Source organism: Oncorhynchus mykiss, chromosome 10 (assembly GCF_057628025.1).
Source record: "Oncorhynchus mykiss isolate SJ-2025 chromosome 10, ASM5762802v1, whole genome shotgun sequence".
In the NCBI taxonomy this organism is placed as follows: domain Eukaryota; kingdom Metazoa; phylum Chordata; class Actinopteri; order Salmoniformes; family Salmonidae; genus Oncorhynchus; species Oncorhynchus mykiss.
Genome location: NC_143031.1, coordinates 20,818,026 through 20,833,483, shown reverse-complemented (window position 1 = coordinate 20,833,483; position 15,458 = coordinate 20,818,026). Strand labels below are relative to the sequence as shown.

Below are 15,458 nucleotides of genomic sequence, written 5' to 3'. Positions count from 1 at the left end.
ACGACCCATCTTCAATGCTCTTACTGACGGAAGGGGGTTGTTGGCCAAGATCTCGCGATACATGGCCCCATCCATCCTCCCCTCAATACAATGCAGTCATCCTGTCCCCTTTGCAGAAAAGCATCCCCAAAGAATGATGTTTCCACCTCCATGCCACCTCCGGTTGGGTAGGTGTAGCCAGGTGGAAAGCATGGCCAGCCGTAGAAAAATGCTTATTGAAATTCTCGATTATCATAGATTTATTGGTGGTGACAGTGTTTCCTAGCCTCAGTGCAGTGGGCAGCTGTGAGGAGGTGCTCTTATTCTCCATGGACTTTACAGTGTCCCAGAACTTTTTGGCCGTTGTGCTACAGGATGCAAATTTATGTTAGAAAAAGCTAGCTTTTGCCATCCAAACTGCCTGTGTATATTGGTTCCTGACTTCCCTGAAAAGTTGCACATCGCAGGGGCTATTCGATGCTAATGCAGTACGCCATAGGATGTTTTTGTGCTGGTCAAGGGCAGTCAAGTCTGGAGTGAACCAAGGGCAATATCTGTTCTTAGTTCTACATTTTTTGAATGGGGCATGCTTATTTAAGATGGTGAGGAGCACGTTTAAAGAATAACCAGGCATTCTCTACTGACGGGATGAGGTCAATATCCTTCCCAGGATACCCGGGCCAGGTCGATTAGAAAGGCCTGCTCGCTGAAGTGTTTTAGGGAGCGTTTGACAGTGATGAGGGGTGGTCGTTTGACCGCGGACCCATTATGCATGCAGGCAATGAGGCAGTGATCGCTGAGATCTTGGTTGAAGACAGCAGAGGTGTATTTAGAGGGCAAGTTGGTCAGGATGATATCTAAGAGAGTGCCCATGGTTACGGATTTAGGGTTGTACCTGGTTGGTACAATAGCCGTATATATACAGTGCCTTGCGAAAGTATTCGGCCCCCTTGAACTTTGCGACCTTTTGCCACATTTCAGGCTTCAAACATAAAGATATAAAACTGTATTTTTTTGTGAAGAATCAACAAGTGGGACACAATCATGAAGTGGAACGACATTTATTGGATATTTCAAACTTTTTTAACAAATCAAAAACTGAAAATTTGGGCGTGCAAAATTATTCAACCCCTTTAATTTCAGTGCAGCAAACTCTCTCCAGAAGTTCAGTGAGGATCTCTGAATGATCCAATGTTGACCTAAATTACTAATGATGATAAATACAATCCACCTGTGTGTAATCAAGTCTCTGTATAAATGCACCTGCACTGTGATAGTCTCAGAGGTCCGTTAAAAGCGCAGAGAGCATCATGAAGAACAAGGAACACACCAGGCAGGTCCGAGATACTGTTGTGAAGAAGTTTAAAGCCGGATTTGGATACAAAAAGATTTCCCAAGCTTTAAACATCCCAAGGAGCACTGTGCAAGCGATAATATTGAAATGGAAGGAGTATCAGACCACTGCAAATCTACCAAGACCTGGCCGTCTCTCTAAACTTTCAGCTCATACAAGGAGAAGACTGATCAGAGATGCAGCCAAGAGGCCCATGATCACTCTGGATGAACTGTAGAGATCTACAGCTGAGGTGGGAGACTCTGTCCATAGGACAACAATCAGTCGTATATTGCACACATCTGGCCTTTATGGAAGAGTGGCAAGAAGAAAGCCATTTCTTAAAGATATCCATAAAAAGTGTTGTTTAAAGTTTTCCACACGCCACCTGGGAGACACACCAAACATGTGGAAGAAGGTGCTCTGGTCAGATGAAACCAAAATTGAACTTTTTGGCAACAATGCAAAACGTTATGTTTGGCATAAAAGCAACACCCTGAACACACCATCCCCACTGTCAAACATGGTGGTGGCAGCATCATGGTTTGGGCCTGCTTTTCTTCAGCAGGGACAGGGAAGATGGTTAAAATTGATGGGAAGATGGATGGAGCCAAATACAGGACCATTCTGGAAGAAAACCTGATGGAGTCTGCAAAAGACCTGAGACTGGGACGGAGATTTGTCTTCCAACAAGACAATGATCCAAAACATAAAGCAAAATCTACAATGGAATGGTTCAAAATAAACATATCCAGGTGTTAGAATGGCCAAGTCAAAGTCCAGACCTGAATCCAATCGAGAATCTGTGGAAAGAACTGAAAACTGCTGTTCACAAATGCTCTCCATCCAACCTCACTGAGCTCGAGCTGTTTTGCAAGGAGGAATGGGAAAAAATGTCAGTCTCTCAATGTGCAAAACTGATAGAGACATACCCCAAGCGACTTACAGCTGTAATCGCAGCAAAAGGTGACGCTACAAAGTATTAACTTTAGGGGGCTGATTAATTTTGCACTCCCAATTTTTCAGTTTTTGATTTGTTAAAAAAGTTTGAAATATCCAATAAATGTCGTTCCACTTCATGATTGTGTCCCACTTGTTGTTGATTCTTCACAAAAAAATACAGTTTTATATCTTTATGTTTGAAGCCTGAAATGTGGCAAAAGGTCGCAAAGTTCAAGGGGGCCGAATACTTTCGCAAGGCACTGTATCTATACATATAACAAGCGGTAACAGTATATATATATAAAATCACACACGCATATCTCAGACGGAAATAAAATGGTCAGACCTGTATTGAGATTTTTTTATGTGTTAATATTCTACCTATTCATAGTTTGCCGACCAGGGGAATGCACGCGCATGCTTTGATATGAAAACGTTTGCATTTTAGCATTTGATATGCTGTGATATCCAAGATCGCATAGCAGTTCAGACGTCTTTTGTCCTCGTCTTGTCGTGTCCTGTATATATATATATTTACAACTTTTTTCCACATACATTTTATTTTTATTTTCCATCAACTCATCTTCTAAACACTCTCCTGCAACCAGCCTCACCAATTTATATTTATAAAAAAGTATTATTTACCTCAGATCTGTAATCCTCCAAGAAGCTAGCCAGAAACTCCAAGAAGCTAGCCAGAAACTAGCCAGGAGCTAGCCCAGAAGCTAATCCAGAAGCTAGTTAGCTTCTTTACTGGCAAATCGTTAGTATTCAGCTAACCACGGTTTGTGGTCATCAGCTATCCTTTAGCTCGAAAATCTATTGCCAGTTTTGTACGGCGCAGCGCGGCTCGGAACGGAACATACCGGACCAATTTTTTCTCTCCATGTCCCTGGATTTCAACTGCTCTCTGGACATTCATACCCGGATCTCACAGCTAGCTAGCTGCTATCCGTGTGACAGTCGGCTTTCGTCGATTCCGGAGCAAACATCGATTGTTCCGGTGCTAGCCAGCTCCGTCAATCACTCCTGAGTTCCATCATTCACTCCTGGGCTGCAGTCACCTATCCGGACCCGTTTTACTGCCTACGCGGAGCCCCACCGGGCCTTCACAACTGGACTGCCGACGTTATCTACCTGAAGGAGATCCGGCTGGCTCCTCCGTCGCAACGTTACCTGAACACCCATCTGCGGCCCGCTAACCGTTAGCTGTCTTACCGGCTGCTATCTGAATAGACAATCGGACAATTTATTTATTTTTATTATTATTATGTTTTCTTCTCGGGCCTCTATAACTATATCTATTGTTCGTATTTTTGTTGTTGTTGTGTGATTTGGATTAATCCCCTCTACCACACGGAACCCCACTAATCTACTGACCGAACGCAAGAGGTGGCTAACAACATACCTCCATCCTATGCTAGCTTGCTACCGATGGCCTGGCTAGCTGTCTAAATCGCCGTGACCCTCAACCAACCTCTCCACTCACTGGACCCTTTTGATCACTCGACTAAGCATGCCTCTCCTTAATGTCAATATGTCTTGTCCATTGCTGTTCTGGTTAGTGTTTATTGGCTTATTTCACTGTAGAGCCTCTAGTCCTGCTCACTATACCTTATCCAACCTATTAGTTCCACCACCCACACATGCAATGACATCTCCTGGTTTCAATGATGTTTCTAGAGACAATATCTCTCTCTTCATCACTCAATACCTAGGTTTACCTCCACTGTATTCACATCCTACCTTACCTTTGTCTGTACATTATACCTTGATGCTATTTTATCGCCCCCAGAAACCTCCTTTTACTCTCTGTTCCAGACGTTCTAGACGACCAATTCTTATTGCTTTTAGCCGCACCCTTATTCTATTCCTCCTATGTTCCTCTGGCGATGTAGAGGTGAATCCAGGCCCTGCAGTGCCTAGCTCCACTCCTATTCCCCAGGCGCTCTCTTTTGACAACTTCTGTAACCGTAATAGCCTTGGTTTCATGCATGTTAACATTAGAAGCCTCCTCCCTAAGTTTGTTCTATTCACTGCTTTAGCACACTCTGCCAACCCGGATGTTCTAGCTGTGTCTGAATCCTGGCTTAGGAAGACCACCAAAAATTCAGACATTTTAATTCCAAACTACAACATTTTCAGACAAGATAGAACTGCCAAAGGGGGCGGTGTTGCAATCTACTGCAAAGATAGCCTGCAGAGTTCTGTCCTACTATCCAGGTCTGTGCCCAAACAATTTGAACTTCTACTTTTAAAAATCCACCTCTCTAAAAACAAGTCTCTCACCGTTGCCGCCTGCTATAGACCACCCTCTGCCCCCAGCTGTGCTCTGGACACCATATGTGAACTGATTGCCCCCCATCTATCTTCAGAGCTCGTGCTGCTAGGCGACCTAAACTGGAACATGCTTAACACCCCAGCCATCCTACAATCTAAACTTGATGCCCTCAATCTCACACAAATGATCAATGAACCTACCAGGTACCTCCCCAAAGCCTTAAACACGGGCACCCTCATAGATATCATCCTAACCAACTTCCCCTCTAAATACACCTCTGCTGTCTTCAACCAAGATCTCAGCGATCACTGCCTCATTGCCCGCATCCGTAATGGGTCAGCGGTCAAACGACCTCCTCTCATCACTGTAAAACGCTCCTGAAACACTTCAGCGAGCAGGCCTTTCTAATCGACCTGGCCGGGGTATCCTGGAAGGATATTGACCTCATCCCGTCAGTAGAGGATGCCTGGATATTTTTTTTAAATGCCTTCCTAACCATCTTAAATAAACATGCCCCATTCAAGAAATTTAGAACCAGGAACAGATATAGCCCTTGGTTCTCCCCAGACCTGACTGCCCTTAACCAACACAAAAACATCCTATGGCGTTCTGCATTAGCATCGAACAGCCCCCGTGATATGCAGCTGTTCAGGGAAGCTAGAAACCATTATACACAGGCAGTTAGAAAAGCCAAGGCTAGCTTTTTCAAGCAGAAATTTGCTTCTTGCAACACTAACTCAAAAAAGTTCTGGGACACTGTAAAGTCCATGGAGAATAAGAACACCTCCTCCCAGCTGCCCACTGCACTGAAGATAGGAAACATTGTCACCACTGATAAATCCACCATAATTGAAAATTTCAATAAGCATTTTTCTACTGCTGGCCATGCTTTCCACCTGGCTACTCCTACCCCTGTCAACAGCACTGCACCCCCAACAGCAACTCGCCCAAGCCTTCCCCATTTCTCCTTCTCCCAAATCCATTCAGCTGATGTTCTGAAAGAGCTGCAAAATCTGGACCCCTACAAATCAGCCGGGCTAGACAATCTGGACCCTTTCTTTCTAAAATTATCTGCCGAAATTGTTGCCACCCCTATTACTAGCCTGTTCAACCTCTCTTTCGTGTCGTCTGAGATTCCCAAAGATTGGAAAGCAGCTGCGGTCATCCCCCTCTTCAAAGGGGGGGACACTCTTGACCCAAACTGCTACAGACCTATATCTATCCTACCATGCCTTTCTAAGGTCTTCGAAAGCCAAGTCAACAAACAGATTACCGACCATTTCGAATCTCACCATACCTTCTCTGCTATGCAATCTGGTTTCAGAGCTGGTCATGGGTGCACCTCAGCCACGCTCAAGGTCCTAAACGATATCTTAACCGCCATCGATAAGAAACATTACTGTGCAGCCGTATTCATTGATCTGGCCAAGGCTTTCGACTCTGTCAATCACCACATCCTCATCGGCAGACTCAACAGCCTTGGTTTCTCAAATGATTGCCTCGCCTGGTTCACCAACTACTTCTCTGATAGAGTTCAGTGTGTCAAATCGGAGGGTCTGTTGTCCGGACCTCTGGCAGTCTCTATGGGGGTGCCACAGGGTTCAATTCTTGGACCGACTCTCTTCTCTGTATACATCAATGAGGTCGCTCTTGCTGCTGGTGAGTCTCTGATCCACCTCTACGCAGACGACACCATTCTGTATACTTCCGGCCCTTCTTTGGACACTGTGTTAACAACCCTCCAGGCAAGCTTCAATGCCATACAACTCTCCTTCCGTGGCCTCCAATTGCTCTTAAATACAAGTAAAACTAAATGCATGCTCTTCAACCGATCGCTACCTGCACCTACCCGCCTGTCCAACATCACTACTCTGGACGGCTCTGACTTAGAATACGTGGACAACTACAAATACTTAGGTGTCTGGTTAGACTGTAAACTCTCCTTCCAGACCCATATCAAACATCTCCAATCCAAAGTTAAATCTAGAATTGGCTTCCTATTTCGCAACAAAGCATCCTTCACTCATGCTGCCAAACATACCCTTGTAAAACTGACCATCCTACCAATCCTCGACTTTGGCGATGTCATTTACAAAATAGCCTCCAATACCCTACTCAACAAATTGGATGCAGTCTATCACAGTGCAATCCGTTTTGTCACCAAAGCCCCATATACTACCCACCATTGCGACCTGTACGCTCTCGTTGGCTGGCCCTCGCTTCATACTCGTCGCCAAACCCACTGGCTCCATGTCATCTACAAGACCCTGCTAGGTAAAGTCCCCCCTTATCTCAGCTCGCTGGTCACCATAGCATCTCCCACCTGTAGCACACGCTCCAGCAGGTATATCTCTCTAGTCACCCCCAAAACCAATTCTTTCTTTGGCCGCCTCTCTTTCCAGTTCTCTGCTGCCAATGACTGGAACGAACTACAAAAATCTCTGAAACTGGAAACACTTATCTCCCTCACTAGCTTTAAGCACCAACTGTCAGAGCAGCTCACAGATTACTGCACCTGTACATAGCCCACCTATAATTTAGCCCAAACAACTACCTCTTTCCCAACTGTATTTAATTTATTTATTTATTTTGCTCCTTTGCACCCCATTATTTTTATTTCTACTTTGCACATTCTTCCATTGCAAAACTACCATTCCAGTGTTTTACTTGCTATATTGTATTTACCTTGCCACCATGGCCTTTTTTGCCTTTACCTCCCTTCTCACCTCATTTGCTCACATTGTATATAGACTTGTTTATACTGTATTATTGACTGTATGTTTGTTTTACTCCATGTGTAACTCTGTGTCGTTGTATCTGTCGAACTGCTTTGCTTTATCTTGGCCAGGTCGCAATTGTAAATGAGAACTTGTTCTCAACTTGCCTACCTGGTTAAATAAAGGTAAAATAAAATAAATTAAATAAATAAAATTTCCCGGGAAACAGATCAATCTTTCCGGTTAACGACACATCCCAAGATGGCGGTGCAAATTTCCAAGAAGAGAAAGGTTTGTGTCGATTTATCTTTAGGATTACAGTTTTGAGTTCACCTAAATAGAAACCTTTCTTATAGTTAGGTAGTTAATTTCTGCGGCACATGTCACGTGAGTAGAATTGAACATATTCTGTAGCTTTGAAGTCATTGCCGGTAGCTAGTTCTTTAGCATGCTAGGCAGCGCGCGCACATGATCCCATGCTGAAGCGTGCAGAAATATATTCCTAATTGACTAGTGTAGCTAACTAGCGAAAGCCTAACTACTTTGCTAACCCACCGTTACTTTTTATACGCGCAGCCTCGATTTCACGCAATCCGCGCCTTGATGGGTATGTTCATGGCCATGCTTGTTTCTTATAACGTTACAATATTTTAAGTTTTACATAAAACATGAATGTCACCGCGAGGCTAAGGACCAGGTGCTTTGGAAAAAATGCTTAACCTTAGTTAAGGTAGTTAATGTAAATGTTACACCGGATAGAGGGGGGGTTCAAGTTTTTTTTCTAATATTATTGGCATTACTTTTTTTTAGACATGTTAGTGTAACAATGGTTAGTCTACTGATTGTTGCAACAAGTAGCCATGTTGCTGTCTGTCACACCAGGTCCTTGTTAATATGGCTTACTAAATTCCCTGATGATAACCCCGCTCTCCGCCTGTCATATTTTTACAGTTTGTCTCATATTTTTAGTTTGTCGCTGATGGTATCTTCAAAGCTGAACTGAACGAGTTCCTCACAAGAGAGCTGGCTGAGGATGGCTACTCAGGTGTGGAGGTTCGTGTCACCCCAACTAGAACTGAAATCATCATCTTGGCTACCAGGTGAGACCAAAACCCCAGACACGAAGACCACAGAGGACTAGTGATAGCCATCTACTCAAGACTGACCACTTGATTTATTATATCTTGAAAGCAGTTCCACTCCAAAATCAAAGTTTGTTGGGTATTTTGACCTCAAAAGTAGTCATGTCAAGATTAATCCATTGGTTGTGCATGACCAGCAATATGCCTCAACTCAAAATTAATAGAATATTTTAACACAGCAAATCTGGAAGATACATGATGCTAATCTGTTCCCTTCATTTTGAATTGTGGCATATAGCTGTATTCAGTAACTATTTTTATTTAAACAAGGGATTGCTGTTTGCAGTGAAAGCTACAATGTTCCCAATATTTTCAATGCATTTTCTGCAACAGCTGGGTAATCTTGACTTTTCTCAACGTATGACTGCTTATGAGGTCTGAATATCTGACAAACCCTGTTTTTTTTAGGAAATGTTTATTCTGGTAACTACTGCTGAAAGTGAGTCGGTGAGTTGAATCAAACTGATGAGGCGCTAACAGACCATGTTCTTTCTCCAGGACACAGAACGTGCTTGGTGAGAAGGGGCGTCGTATACGTGAGCTGACTGCAGTGGTCCAGAAGAGGTTTGGCTTCCCCGAGGGCAGTGTGGAGGTACATTACATTTCAGATCATATCAATGTAAGGAGGGGCGACTGCAGGATAATTTACAGTGACGCTTGCGCAATATTGTTCTTTCCCCCTGCATACAGCAACCTTTTTGCGGTTGGTGGGTGACTATAAAGTTTATATTTGCTTGTTCCTTGTCAAATAATAAGAGCAGTTCTACCATTGTCTCATTGTCCCCAAAACATCCCGGGGGGGGGGGCTCTGTGCTATGAAAGGTTTGCACCATACTGTGAGTGTGTTTTGTAACTTTCCATGTCTGTTTCTCTTGCCATCAGCTGTATGCTGAGAAGGTTGCCACTCGTGGTCTTTGCGCCATTGCCCAGGCAGAGTCTCTGCGCTACAAGCTTCTCGGGGGTCTCGCTGTCCGCAGGTGAGGATCTTTTACCTGTTTTTTTTTTTAATGCTACCTAGGTATTATACTTGATTCATTATTGTTGGATTGCTGATATGGAATACAAGTACTTTGAATATAGAAATGCAACTCTGTAGCATGTTAAATGTATATACACTGACATTTCCAACTTCAAGATGTTTGTGGAGTATGTCAAGTGCAGTGAAAATGGTAAGCTTGGTTTTCAGTTGTGTATTAGAACAACCATTCATTGGAACAACAGACGGCATACTGTAAACTCTTTGCCTTCAGCCACAATTGACCTTTACAACGCTAATGAATAATTATCATGAATACGCAAATGAAAAGATAGTGAAGTGATGTAGTGTTAGTGATGCAGTGTTACACCTCTTGTGAATAGTTATTATTTCGTTGGAACTGGAAGATCCTATTGTTAAAGTCAATATTTTACACTTCTAAATGGTGGAATGACTAGTGTTTAGGGGCAAGTTGAAGACACGGGACTTGTAAGATATGTATTTTCTAATTCTGCTCGCTTTTGTGTTGCAGGGCCTGCTATGGTGTCCTACGGTTCATCATGGAGAGCGGGTCCAAGGGTTGCGAGGTGGTGGTCTCTGGAAAGCTCAGGGGCCAGAGGGCCAAGTCCATGAAGTTCGTGGATGGCCTTATGATCCACAGTGGAGACCCCGTTAACTACTACGTCGACACCGCTGTCCGCCACGTGCTCCTCCGCCAAGGTGAGTTCACCCAGGGGTTTTATGCTTGATTCACACTATACAGTGCCCTCAAAGTATTTATACCCCTTGACATAATGCACATTTTGTTACAGCCTGATTTCAAAATTGATTAAATATTTTTTTATTCACTTATCTACATGTACAGTACCCCATAATGAAAGTTAAAACATGTTTTTAGACACCTTTGCAAATTTATTGAAAACAAAGTACATAAATATCTCATTTACATAAGTATTCACACCCCTGAGTCAATACTTCGTAGAAGCACCTTTGGCAGCGATTGCAGATGTGAGTTTTTCTGGGTATGTCTCTTAAGAGCTTTCCACACCGGGGTTGTGCAACATTTCGCCATTTATTGTTTTCAAAATTCAAGCTTTATCAAATTACTTTTTGGTTATTGCTAAATAACCGTTTTGTCGTAGATTTGGGTCAAACTGTAAATCGGCCATGTAGGAACTCCAGTATAGATACAGCCTTGTTTTAGGTTATTGTCCTGCAGAAAGGTGAATTCATCTCCCAGTGTCTGGTGAACCAGATGTTCCTCTGGGATTTTGCCTGTGCTTAGGTCCATTCAGTCCTTAGATTTCTAACATACCCATAACATGATGCAGCCACCACTATGCTTGAAAATATGTATTGGATTTGCCCCAAAAATTACACCAATGCTCAAAGGGATCTAAAATATGTTTATTTTTTTAGCCATCTTCCAATAGATGCCCTTTGCAAGGCATTGGAAAACCTCCCCGGTCTTTGTTTGAATTTCACTGCTTGACTGAGGAACGTTACAGATAATTGTATGTGTGGTGCACAGAGATGCGATAGTCACTCAAATGTGGTTAAACACTATTGCACAGAGTGAGTCCCTGAAACTTTTTTTCAATTTAGGGTTGACATAAAAGCGGTATGATACTGAACACATTTCAGCTTTTCAATTTGAATTAATTTGTAAACGTTTCTGAACATAATTCCACTTTGACATTATCGGGTATTGTGTGTAGGCCAGTGAAACAATCTCAATTGAATCTATTTTAAATTCAGGCTGTGTAACAATACAATGTGGGAAAATCAAGGGGTGTGAATAGTAAGGCACTATAGGCCCAAGCTGTCTTCACTGGCCTCTTTACTCATCCACCATGTTTACTAGAACTGTGTCCATTACAGCAATGTGGCTATATCCCAATGATCTCTTATTCATCCCAAAGTGTGCACTTGTTCACTTCCTTTCACTGATTTCAAAGGAAATGGCTGGTATAAGAAATATGGTTGAAATTCCCAATAGCCCATGCCTCCATTCCAATGTTTTTTTTTATAGATTTGTAGGAAATAGTGAACAAGTGTACACTTCAGGACAAAGGTGATATTACAAGAAAGCACGGTGAGAATACATTATCCAAGCTAGCTCTGCGTGGTTCGGGTCTGCCCTATGGTGTGAATCAAGCATTAGTGATGGGCCAGACCATGACCATGACTGTTATGCAACAGTACCGAAATAATAAGTGATGAAATGGTGACATACTTGGGGTGCACTCTGTTCTGCCTATCCAAAGGTGTGCTGGGGATTAAGGTGAAAATCATGCTGCCCTGGGATCCCAGTGGTAAGATTGGCCCAAAGAAACCTCTCCCTGACCACGTGAGCATCGTGGAGCCCAAGGACGAGCAGGTCCCCTCAACGCCCATCTCTGAGCAGAAGGGAGCCAAGCCGGAGGCCGCTGTCGTCGCACCTGTCACACCCGTCCCAACAGCATAATCATGAGGGACCCCAAGCCAGCGTCTCACATTTTCAATGTAAGACGGGTTTAGTGACGTGTTAAAGGCAGGATAAGTTACGGCGCTGATTTGACTTTCCCCCTGCACACAAACTATTTCCTACTATCCCTGTCTGCATCACACTGCTGGCAGGGACTCTTGTCATCATAACACACGTCACCCATTGACATCCCATTAGGGATGTCCCAGAACAAAAAATTAAGTAGTTATCTTGGTTGACAGAGTAGTATCTTCTTTCGACCCTCTCCTCCTGCTACGCTCCTGAAGTTCCTGGTAATGGGCTACACCAGGCGTCAGCAAACTTTTCCATCTGGAGTGCCAATTTATCTTACCATTTCTACTGATCTGCGTGCCAGTTAGGATTTATATATTTGGATCTGTCATTGTCATGTGGTTACTCTAAATTCTATCAAGATTATCTAAATCTTAAAGTAACTATTGTCATTGCCAGCTATAAAAATAGCCTACATAAAGCCGAAAAATGAACATTGCAGCCTGCAGGGAGAAAAAAAAATCCTGATTTTAAAATCTAAGAAATCACATTGGCTACACGTGGCTGTCTGCAACGAACTTGAAACATAGTATCAACTGTGTCTGTCCCTAAGCTAGCGCTAGCCAATTTACTTTGTGTAAAATATTCTGGATTATTGATTATTGTTTCCTGCGCCAGTGAGCTCGGGACAGACGGCTGTAGTACTTTTGTGCGAGGGATAAGAAGTAATCAGTTATTTTATGACATTTCCAGTGGATAGGAGCATTACACTTTAACCTTTCATGTCAAGTGGTTATCGAAAGGGAGAGAGATGGAATTACTTGTCAAATACATTGAGTTACTATTGTCATTCTCAGTGGATTAAAAAAAAATGCTTTGTTATCTTGCTGTTTTGAGGAACATTTGAGGAGAAACTCTACAGCTGGTGAGTTAAGACAGTCAGTAGTACTATCAAAACGGGCCCAAATGGGCACATTTAAGCACAGGCCAAGTAGCCTGGACCTACTTCTATATGCATAATTTGGGGTCTTGTACCAAAATTTTTACTTGCGACTTCTCGACTAAAGAAATCTTGTTTGATCAACAGACCAGGCAATAGCCCTCATCCATATGTCTATGAATTTGAGGTTGATTGCATTTCTCCTGCCCATCCCTCAGCTGTCTACTGAAACAATGGTGGGGTACCGTTTTGTTTGAACTGCAGAATGTCTTTTTAAAGAGTTGTAGAGGGGTTTAAAGCAAGAGTAGGCAACTAGATTCAGGAGTGATTTTGTCAGGTGGCCGGAACATAATTAATGATTTGTACACTGCACATTGGCCACAACTAAGATCGTATTTAAAAAAATTCATACCTTGATTACATCTGTGTATTTGTTACAATTTAGCCTCCTCCCCCATCTTCCACTGAACTTTCGGGGCCAGCCGGGCCTGTTGCTGACCCTTAGTTTAAAGGTGGCGAAATGTCAATGATGTCCCTTTGTTCTTTTCCAGGTCATCATGAGTTGAGGAAATTCTCCAAATACCTTTTTGTTTTTCAAGAAACAAATATAATATTTAAATGTCTTTAATTATTGACCAAATTCCCTTACTATTAATGTTGAGCCTTTGCCTTTTAAAATCCTTTCGAAGTAACTTCTGTTACCTTGATACCCACCTCAAATGTTACAAGTAGCCCAACTCTGCACCTTAGACTGCTGCCCTATGTACATAGTCATTGAAAACTCACTGGTCACTTTAATATTTACATACTATTTTACACATTTCATGTGTCTATACTGTATTCCAGTCAAGGCTCATCCTATTAAACTACTGCAGCACACCTTTTCTGTTCATACTGTCCATTGTCTAGACACTATCATACAAATACAGTAAATTCGGAAAGTATTCAGTCCCTGAAATGTAGCCTTATTTCAGAAGAACAGAATAGCATATTCTGAATTGTCCTTATATTGGGCCCTGGTCTGATATTCTGATTGGTGGGGCCTGTGAAATCCATAAATTAGGGCCTAATAAATATATTTAACTTTACTGATTTCCTTCTATGAACTGTAACTCAGTAATCTTTTAAATTGTTGCACAGACTTCATCACTCTCATTCACCATTTGACAAGAATTTGACAATATTCTCACCCATCAGACTATTCTTAATTTAATCTGCCATTTATATATACCCTATTGGTGTAATATTTGTGTATTTAGAATGGCCCTTATCCACATCCCGCAATCGAATAGCGAATGGAGGTTAGGTGCGGTTACGTTTTTAATATTCACGCATAGGCAGCGCGTCCATAGGGCTAGGGGAAGCTAAACATTTCCTAAAGTCAGTTGAATTATATAGTCTATATAGAAATACATAAAATAATTCGAAATAACCAAAATACATTAGTATTTTGGTTATCTACTTAAATGTTAGCTTTGACCATTTCCTCCTCCAGTTTAGATGGACGTCATATGTATTGTTCATCACTGTTTCAATTGTTAATATTTATATATTACTTTTTTGTTTTTATTTCACTCAATGATCATGCTGGGGCTCCCCCTATGGTCATTCCACTCCCCCAACAGTCTTTACTCTGCCTCCACCCCAATGGATTGCCACAGTTGTTATTTATATAGTGCTTTTTATATTTTTACCGTTTCCATTATTTTATTTCATTAGTCCTGCATGTTGGAGCTCAAAGACTAAGATTCTCACTACCCTGCAATCACACCAGAGTAGGCTACTATGAGGATTCTGTGTTATGCACTATAGCCCGTTACCATATATGTGATTGAATATTATCTGCTGTTGGCTTGTGTGGATGTATGTATGTGTTATGCAACATAGCTGACTTGAAACATTGTTAACAGTTTCAGGGCCATGGGCCTTTCTCATGATGGAAAAATACAGAATAGCATGAAGACAAGAACTGTGCAATGAGTTGGGGGGGGCACATTCAGAACGTAGTGTTGCGAGAACAAACAGTCTGTTAGATAACAGGAGCCAGGTGCCTGATAACTGCATATTCTACACAGCTACAACACTGACCGCTGAAGCGCTTACGGGGCTGGGACCAGCTCTGCGCCAACAATCAACGATAGGCTGGGTGAGTCTAAACCACGCACAGTCTCTACTCTGACAGGCCGGCTCGGAAGCAGGAACTGTTTCTGTTTGAGTATATTTATAATATCTTTGTCAAGAACAAGTTAGTTCTCTGTTTGCCCTGCGAGGTGGGACAGAGAGCCCATATATACGAAAATTGCATTTACCACTTATTGCTTAGCTAATAAAAAATACATAGTATACAATCGGTGACTCAATGTCATTTTTATCCTGATACCAGATTCAAATTGACGCAACTCTTAACACTACTCAGTAATTTACAGATTGCTGCAGCTGTACACAGCCCATTTGTAAATAGACCATCCAACCAACTACCTACCTCATCCCCATATTTGTTTTTCTGCTCTTTTGCACACCAGTATTTGTACTTGCACATCCTCATCTGCACATATATCACTCCAATGTAAATTGCTAAATTGAAACTACTTCGCCACTATTGGCTTATTTATTGTCTTAACTCCTTCATTTTAATTTGCACATACTGTATACAGATTTTTCTATCGTGT

The 15,458-nt window shown here is 42.3% G+C and overlaps 1 protein-coding gene across 3 annotated transcripts; it reads left to right on the top strand.

Moving 5' to 3' along the window:
- Nucleotides 1-7,433: 7,433 nt before the first annotated feature.
- LOC110533477 (small ribosomal subunit protein uS3) lies at nucleotides 7,434-15,137 on the top strand. Of its 3 annotated transcripts, none has more exons than XM_021617727.3 (7): nucleotides 7,434-7,543; nucleotides 8,222-8,352; nucleotides 8,893-8,986; nucleotides 9,277-9,371; nucleotides 9,903-10,090; nucleotides 11,638-11,875; nucleotides 13,341-15,137. In XM_021617727.3, exons 1-6 carry the CDS (start codon nucleotides 7,514-7,516, stop codon nucleotides 11,835-11,837), a joined length of 738 nt encoding a protein of 245 aa, XP_021473402.1. In that variant the 5' UTR covers nucleotides 7,434-7,513; the 3' UTR covers nucleotides 11,838-11,875; nucleotides 13,341-15,137. The 3 variants fall into 3 exon arrangements, with proteins under 3 accessions (XP_021473402.1, XP_021473401.1, XP_036845767.1); XM_036989872.2 differs by having other exon boundaries at nucleotides 7,478-7,543; nucleotides 14,865-15,137; XM_021617726.3 differs by having other exon boundaries at nucleotides 7,477-7,543; nucleotides 11,638-15,137.
- The last annotated feature ends 321 nt before the right edge of the window (nucleotides 15,138-15,458 follow it).

Excerpts from the sequence above, each read along its gene's own strand:
- LOC110533477 (XM_021617727.3), top strand. The coding sequence starts at position 7,514 with ATGGCGGTGCAAATTTCCAAGAAGAGAAAG. Across the intron at positions 8,353-8,892 it reads ATCATCATCTTGGCTACCAG|GACACAGAACGTGCTTGGTG; the intron begins GTGAGACCAAAA and ends TTCTTTCTCCAG. Across the intron at positions 8,987-9,276 it reads TCCCCGAGGGCAGTGTGGAG|CTGTATGCTGAGAAGGTTGC; the intron begins GTACATTACATT and ends TCTTGCCATCAG.